Raw genomic sequence first — 8974 nt, forward strand, 5'->3', positions numbered from 1 at the left:
TCTGGAGTGGGAGAATCATGGCGACTCCCTGATTCAGCTTCTTTCTCCCAGCATTCTGTTCTGTTTTCTCTGCCTACCTAAGGGTTGGCCTATCAAATGGGCCTAGGCAGTTTCTTTATTAATTAACCAATGAAAGCAACAGATTAGAAAGAAATCACTCCCACATCAGAGAAACTCTTAGAACTAAAGGACATGCATCTCTAAACTAAAAGGAACAATATTATAATAAAAAGAAGCAGGTTGTCTTGAAATTCAAAATACCAGGTCCAGAGAAATGGCTCAATAGGTAAAGACCGTGCTGCAAAACCTGAAGACCTGAATTAAATTTCTGTGTCCCTCGTGGTGGAAGGAAACAATTGATTCCCATGATTTGTCCCCTGATCTGCACACAAAGATTCCTGAGACTCAAGAACCTAGCTTGCTAGATTTTAGTCCCTCTGCTTAGGAGTCTGCATTTCACAAGCTCTCCCAAGTAGCTCTGTGTGTTTCCAACAGGCAACATAAAAGAGTCCTTGAATTATAATACTAAAATAGAGAAAAGAAATTCTCCCTGTCCCATGAAAGTGATCATATTTCAAGAATAGAGCTTTGGGTATTTTGTAAGTTGAGCTCACTGTGGACACAACTTAGCATTTGGGTTAGGTGAGAACGTTATGATATCTGTCTTTGTTCCCAGACCTTCCTCAGAGAGAAGCTTCATGATCATTTATGTGGTCATGAAACCAAACAAACGGGATTTTGAGAATAAGGATGGGCCAGAGTTCTTTGCAATCCACACCATTTCATACCAGTAAGCCAGGGTCTCCGGAAGCCAATGAAATGATACCACAGGAAAAGTTCAGCTTCTTTAAAGTCCCATAACTATGGCTGTTCCTAAGGCTCATGGCACATTTGGTACTGTTGGCCTCTGTGGGCCAGCATCACTGTAACTGCATTTATTTACGTAGTTTTATGGCTCTAAGAAAGAGCCCCAGGGCTGAGTGACGTAACAGACAAGAGCAGTTACAGCTGCCAGATGAGGTAGAGGAACTAAAAGAGGCTAGCAGAGAGAGTCTTAATCTCCGGACCTTGGTTTTTAACAGCTAATATGATGCCTTCATCGCCTCATCTCTTTGGCTCAGTGCCATGGAGACCACCAGTGCCCGTTGCTGGGAAGGCCTTCCACCATCCTTCTTATCCTGGAACCATGCCCTTGGCTGGAGGAGTGCCAAGTGGGGCGCACAATCAGTTCATACCTCTACAGGTGAGAGATGGGAAGGAAAATGTGGTTTTTAACAGTTACTTGTTTTTTAATATTCAGAACACAACTATTGATAAAAAAAATTATATAGTTATAACTTCCTAGTACTGACTGGAAATTCTTTGTGTATGAACTAAGCTTACAATAGTGATGCACTTCAGCTGATCTCTGGTCTGAGTTTATATTCTAAGAAGTAATACTAATTGTAGCAAGTAATAAAAATCTTTTTAAAGGTTTATTTGGGTTTAGTTATGTGCATGGGGGAGGGTATGTTGTTCACAAGGACAGATGCCCTGGGAGGTCAGAGGCGTTGGATCCCCTGAAGCAGAGTTACAGAGCAGTAGACATGGACACTGGGACCAAACTCAGATCCCCTGCAGGAGCAGTACCCCATCCTCTAGCTGTCTCTCCAGCCCCTGTTAGAACACTTCACTGCTAATAATAAGTAGAAGTCAGAAATCAGCAGCGACTGCAGCCTGATTTGTGGTGTTTTCTGACACCAGCTCCCCCACACACTGTTAGTTAATGATACTGTTATTCCTTAAAGGTTACGAAAAAAAGGGTTGCAAACAGGAAGCATTTTGAGAATAAGGAGGCCCAGAGTTCTCAAGCCACACCACTTCAGACTAGCCAGCCAGGATCTTCTGAAGCCACCCAAGTAATTCCACAAGAAAGCCCATCAGCCTCTTTGAAGTGCTCTCAGGATGCCCAGCCCGTATCGTCTCAAGTGGACACTGCCGCCCAAGGCCATGGTGTGTCCCACCAGAAAACAGCACCAAGCTCCTCAAGAAGGAAATCAAGGAAACTGGCCGTCAACTTTAGCGTTCCCAAACCTTCTGAATAAATTTGGTACCTGGGAATTAATTTCTTTTATTTCCATCTACCTTTTTATAAATTGATATCTATGTGTCAGAAATGTGCTATTTTAGAATATGTTTAGATTGAATATTTGTATTTTTAAGTTATCAGGCACTTTTCATGCTATTTAAGACTATATCAAATTGTGCACTTTAAATATGTGCAATTTGTTGTATATCAGTGATACCTCAATAAAACTAAAAAAGATCAAATTAAATCTTATATTAAAATAAATATCAAATTGGGCATGGTAGTTCATGCCTATAACCCTCATGCTTGAGAAGCTGAGACAGGAGGATTGCCATATATTTAAGGTTAGCCAAGACTACATAATGAGTCCCTGGCCAGCCTGAAACCTTGCTTCAAAACCAAAAATATAAAGTAGATATCAGTGGGCTAAATGTTAAAATGTACCACTCTAACTAACCATTGGCTTCCTCATTAGAAACATTCTTGACCTATAAATTAGTCATCATATTATCATAATTATAAGCTTTTTTACACTATTATTGAGGGATAGTTAAATGCAGCATGAATTAGGCCTCCTAATTTCCTAAGTATGAGTTTTACTTCTCTTTAATGACGTGGCAACGTGGCTGGGAGAATGGTCCTTGCTCCATCATCACGTGAGTCTGTTGCCAGAGGCGGTCCCAGGATGCCCTGGAGCCAGCGCACTGACTGGTGCTGCCAGCGTTGCTCTGTTCTAAACCTGTACCAAAGCAGCTCTAGAAAACCCTCCAATCATCTGTATGGCTGCTTCGAACTCGGAATAGCAATCTAGAGTTGAGAAATGACTTTTTTTTTTTAGATTGTTCAAAAACCAGCATTAAGAATTTTTAATAAAATTAAGTTTCACAATCTCCAGGGTAAAATGGTTACAAATCAGTCTTCAAATAGAGTACAGTGCAAAGTGTTAATCACTTCATTCTTGCTTAGGCTTCTTGGCTTTTGTTCATCTTGAGATGGGGACTTGCTGTGTCGTGCTGGCTGGCCTAGTACCCATGGCAGTCCTCCAGGCTCTGGGATTCCAGCCGTGCATCAGCACACCCACTTCTGTGACTTCTTCCCTGCTTACTTCATGTATGTGAAGGCTCATCGGGGTCCATGTGTAGAGCTTCCCTGGACTGACAAGATTTTAAACTTTTTAAAAATTCCAAGGTGTTTGTGTGTACGTTATTTCCTGCCTGTCCCATAAGTTGTGCGTTTTGGCACTTGCTGAGCTGTTCAGTGATGCCACATCCGTCTCTGCATGTCACTCATGTCTGTTGTTCATACTGCTGAAATGATTTGGATTTTATGAAATTTCTCAATGACATCAGGACCTGCATTTGTATATGGACATATATTTATCTTGTAGTTTTGTGATATGTTTATATTTTTAAGGATAAAATGATCATACTTTTTAAAAAGTAGGAACCAGTCTCTGTATGGAGCTGCCGATTGCTGTGTGTGATTTCATTAGGTCTCTGCAAACTCTGCCATGCGTCCCTACTGCTTTTGAAAATGCTGGCGGTGAACTGAGTTCCTTTCTCTGCTGATTCCAGTGTTTCTCTAAATGAGGGCAGGATATATGTATACTAGTGCCTTTAGTATAAAAGGTAAATGGTCGTTTCCTTCACTGTCTGTGCTCATGTGACTTTCTGTTACTGTTTGTCAGTGCCCAGCACTTCCTCACATGCAGGAAGCCTGGGGTAAGGCTCAGGACATCCTCGGTGTTTGTCCTCTCAAACTCACGCTGCAGGCGCAGTGGAATGCTCGGATATGACGCTTGTTGTGATAGCCCCTTCCAAGAATCCCATTCAGATTTTTTTCTACATTCACTTACTCCTGTATGATGGTGCAGAACACAGAGAAAGGATCCCTTTTGAAAATCGCCTGAGAGATTTTAGTCAACACAGTGCCATTGAACCTGTAAAAGTATTTCTCTAAAATTTGAGCACAAGCTAGTAATTCTATATAGAGAGCCAGTAAGAATATTTGACCTTCCTTTTAAAAACAAAAATAAAAATGCTAAGAGTCAAACTTAAAGAGAAAATAAAATAAGAGAGGATTGATTGTGTATTGGCAGATAGGCAGTATGATGTATTTTCTGTCCCCTCCCCCAAAGTCCTGTTCTCAACACAGGTCTGACGTCTAGGGCAGGCGCAGCCTCTGGAAGATGTAGGGCATGCCTGTCCTGACAGCTGAGCAGCTATGAGGACACGGGATCTAGCACATCTCTGCAACAGCTGCACTGTGGGACCCATACAGCTTCCACCCTCAAGATTCGAAAATACGCTCAGTTGGCTGTTGAATCTAAGAATTTTGGTGAAAATGGTGAACTCTGGTCACAAAAAAAAAAAAAGGTTCTCCCTGACTGTGTTCATGTAACTAGAAAAGTTATTTGATTAAACCTTCCCCTCCTTACTGGAAGCTGTTGCTAATATCCTTGTTCAACAAGTCTTTTTTAAGCAAATTAAGTTAATTTAAAGATGAGTCCTTTTAATCATTGCTTCTTTTCACAATTCTGTGTGTTACTTGGTCATTACCCTAGTTTTAAAATTTGTCAGATAAAATGCATGAATTGACTCAAACAACTTCATAGACATCTATACCTTGGCTGTGTCGGCAGATTCTGTCCTCTGAATCAGTTTCAGTTTGAGATCTTCCCTGGCTGAGAATGGTACCCAGCACATCATTAATCCCGGCTCTCTGGAAGCTGCAGCAGAACTGAATCCCAAGCAAGCCTGGGCTGTGGAGATAGATGCTGCCCAGAGCAGTAAGTAGTGAAGACTGCGGCTGGTCCCCTCCTTCCCCAGGTGGACAGAATTAAGAGTACAATGGCCATTTTCCTGTCACTATTTCCCTTGGTGTTTAGACAGTACTAGGTTCTTGATTCTCAGGGGAGGAGGCACAGAGAGGGAGACAGGTAATATCCAGTAGTATTTGCACACTTCGATGTACTTTTTTTTCGGGGGGGAGGGGGAATTCCAGACAAGGTTTCTCTGTGTAGCCCTAGCTGTCCTGGAACTAGCTCTGTAGATCAGGCTGGCCTGGAACTCACAGAGATCCGCCTGCCTCTGCCTCCCCAGTGCTGGGATTAAAGGTGTGCACCACCACCGCCCCAATGTACTTTTTTATCTCAAGGAAATAAGCTATAGGGTTATTTTATTTACTCTTATTTTATGTGCCTGTTCTCTTTGTATCAACAAATATTTTTTTTCATACTGGTTATTTAGTTTTCTCCATATATGACAGAACTCCGTGGCTCTTCACTAAAGGTAGCTCTCACACTCTTCTCTGCTATATTTCTTTGTACCCTCTTGCATCCAAACTTTTCTTTTACTATAGAAGAGAATCTATTAGAAATTATTATGAGACGTATCCTATATCTTTTTTTCTAAAAAACTGTCACCAAAAAAATCATTATTTTCTTTAGAGATTGTGAGCCTTCTACATTTGTTTTTCAATAAAGTGGTGTTTTTTTGCAGGCACTTCTTTTGCTATCAAAAAAAATAAATAAAGGTTAAATTTTTAGTGTTTTTCAGATCGACAGTTCGTATTCTCGTTAGACATCCTTATTTTCTGTCAGGCCAGAAAGAGACAGCCAGAGGGACAGCGGCTCTCCAGTGACGGGAGAACAGACAAGCAGGCTTAGTGCAACAGAACTGGACCTTTTTTGGAAGAGAGGACAGGAGGGGAAAGAGTTCAAGTGGCAAGAATGTTAGAATCAATGTGTCTGTGGGTAAAATCTCCCTGCTCTTAGTGATGCTGAAGAGACTGCTTTCTAGGAGATTGTATTTTATAATCGTGAAATCTGTAGAAGTTTATTTCCCACCACATGGCCCATTACAACCAATTATGACAGCAGAAGATGGTCTGTGTAGCTGCTTAGGGTTAGACGCCACATTCTCATACTGATTCTCTCAAAGTGATAGGGGGAGAATCTGCTCCACAGCCTGCTTTAAGTGCTTGCTCCCTCGGGCGCCCTCTTTCCTCCCCCTCCCCTCCATCCCTCTCCCTCCTCGCCCCTGCTGCATAGCCTTTCAGTCCCCCAGCCTCCAGAGTATGGTTCCATGCCCAGTGTGCTTTAAGTACTATCAATCCTGCCTTTCCTTTACAGTTAGAGGTACGTGCGTGTGCGTGTGTGTGTGATGTTTCAAGACAGGAATTCTCTGTGTACCCTTGGCTGTCCTAGAACTCACAGAGATCCGCCTGCCTCTGCCTCCCAAGCGCTGGGATTAAAGGTGTGGACCACCACCACACAGCTGGATTTTAGTTTTTAACTTTTTTGGGGGTGGGGGTGGTTCAAGTATTTTATATTTCCTTCTTCCTAAGCATTACTTTGAGTGTTTTCATTTAACACTTGAATAGTCAGTGGTGTGCTGTGTATCAAAGTGTTCAGCATTTTCCTCATTAAACAGCGGTTCATACACATCTATCTTCCTTGGCTTCTTCCTCGTGTAACTATTTTGTAAGTAACTGGAATTTTTGACTAGATCTTAGAGCAGTATTTTATTAAAAATTCCAAAGGGAAGACTTCTTTATGCCCATTTTGTAATTTTTATTTTAAATATCTTTACACTGTATGTCAACTTTATCTAAAGTGTTTTAAACATACCAGGGATGGACTCCAAGTGTATTGTTATGTTGTACATTTGTAAATTCATAGCACGAATTTAACCTCGAAGTGTTGTGCAAAGGGATTTCAACATGCAGCAGTCACTAAAGGTCTGGACATGTGTACATGTTAAATGTGCTGTGGTTTGATTAAAGACTGAATGGTGGCATACCTGGCTTTGCTTACTGTTCTGTGCATTCATAGGAAAGCTGACATGTCAGCTTGTATTTCAGCCCCGCTGTGCACAGCGTTTGGTTAGAGTCTTTCTTGTTCTCAGTTGGAGCCTCATTTCCCATGATGATGTCAAACCATGAGATTCTCCTGCCTCAGACTCCTGCGAGTTAGTGTTACAGGCCTGTGCCACCGTGCCCCACCTGGATGTCCTTTTCGCTCTTAATCTAGTACTCCATTACTATAAATTGAGTCATCATGACTGATGGAAATCTGAATTACACAGTCAGGTGGTGTGATTCACATCTCGACTCTACATCTTTGTGCATACATCACAGTGTTGTCACCGGCAAGTGATGGGAAGTTTTGTTTCAGGCTCCGCACCCCCGAAAGAGAGGAGACAGACACCATTCCCCAGGGTCTCTTGGGTAAATGATGAAGTGAGAACAGACCTCTCATCTGAGGTTCCTGGCTCCAAATCTTCAGATGTGAGTTCAGAACCTGGAGTAACTGCAGAAACCAAGAGAGTAAAAGGGACCAGTGCATGGGTGGGGGAGCAGTAGAGATGGGAATAGCAGGATGCAAGCGCAGTAAATGGGGAGATGGGGGATCTCATTGGAAAGGGGGAGGTAGATAAAATAACAAGGTGTCTGCAGAGTCATAAGGAATCATGCTATTAACTGCCTAAAAATACCTAAAATACACATCAGGTTTACACGTAAGAGTGAGCGTGTATTTTTTAAATAAAATTCTCTCATCTGTGCTGACAATGTTACCTCAAGAGCCAGAGATCATCTAATGAAACCCCTAACACCGGGGACCAGAAGCCCTCTTTTGAGTTGTTGGTCAGGGCTGTCCAAGAGACTCCCCCAAACATCATACGCTAATGCTGTTACCCTTGGTTTTCCCCCAGAGCTGGAAGGTAAGTTCCCTATTGCTGAAAGCATTGTGCACACTGGACACAGTGCCAGAGGCGTGCGCGCGCACACACACACACACCTGAATCTGGTCTGAAAACCTCTCTGAGGACAAGAGGTACCTTCTGGTACCAGAAGATAACAAAGGAGCGGGAGGGAAGCTGCCAGCAGTGCTGCCAAGCTATGACACTTCGGGATCACAACATCCAGCATGGCACAATAACCCTAAGGGTGCAATAGCGACTTGAATACCTTGTTAGTAACCAACAAGCTTTCTAACTGGACTTACAACATGCTCAACAAGAGGAAAGTCATTCCTAGTAAAGGAAACGGAGCCAACAATCCAGTGCTAGTGCAGTCAGGCACAAATCTTGGTGGAGAAACCACAGCTGCCACTTCACCAAGCCACTGTAAACCCTAGCTGCATCCTAAATATCTGTCTTCATCCAGGTAAGGATAATCTTCACCAAGCCACTGTAAACCCTAGCGACACCCTAAATATCTGTCTTCATCCAGGTAAGGATAATCTTTACCCCTCGTCAAGGAAATTTCATGTCACAACAAATGGAGACTATTACAAAAAATTACAACCAATCAAAATGCAGAGTTGTGAGGCCCAATTCCAACTGATAGACAACACAACTCCTGCACCCAAGGTTCAGAGATCACTGTAAAGAAGGGGTGGAAACCCCGCCTCTCATCAGAGTCCTCCATACCTCTTGGTGTATCCCTTCCCACAGTGAAGGGTTCCTGGCTGGGACCCTTCCCGTTCATTCCCATTCTTTCTGGAGTAGGAGATAAAGCAAGGTCAGAGCGGGATTTCCCTCCCCTAGATGTGCCTGCCTTCTGCTCCCTTGCCAAAGCTCTGCACACTCTCCCCACCTTACCCCACTCCTATGTCCCCAAGCATTCTGGGCACCAAGATGTTAGGCACAAATCAGGATTTTATATGGTGCTGGCCTGTTCATAACTGGGAACTGTATGAAAAGGGAAATGAATGGTTTGTGGTCTATTTAATCTGCTTCCTTGTGAAGGAAGTCTGAGATATGATGAGAGATCTCTATTCTCTCTCACCCCCTACACACCCCTCCTCCCCAGGTCCCAGGGCAAATCGGCATCTCAAGAATAAACCAAGAAACTTTTTAAAAAGAAGGAGGAGGAGAAACGAAGAGGAGGAGGAGGAGGAGG

At 42.9% G+C, this 8974-nt stretch overlaps 1 protein-coding gene across 1 annotated transcript in view; it reads left to right on the forward strand.

The window, feature by feature from the left end:
* Xrn1 (5'-3' exoribonuclease 1) overlaps positions 1–6266 on the forward strand; it is a 106640-nt gene extending 100374 nt beyond the window's left edge. Inside the window, exons 40-41 of the mRNA XM_026789012.1 lie at positions 1083–1243; positions 1788–6266. Of these exons, the coding sequence (XP_026644813.1) occupies positions 1083–1243; positions 1788–2084 (458 nt within the window). The 3' untranslated portion in view covers positions 2085–6266. The remainder of the gene's footprint in view (positions 1–1082; positions 1244–1787) is intronic.
* Positions 6267–8974: the final 2708 nt, after the last annotated feature.

The sequence above is a fragment of the Microtus ochrogaster genome, unplaced genomic scaffold (genome assembly GCF_000317375.1).
Source record: "Microtus ochrogaster isolate Prairie Vole_2 unplaced genomic scaffold, MicOch1.0 UNK12, whole genome shotgun sequence".
NCBI classification, from domain to species: Eukaryota; Metazoa; Chordata; class Mammalia; order Rodentia; family Cricetidae; genus Microtus; species Microtus ochrogaster.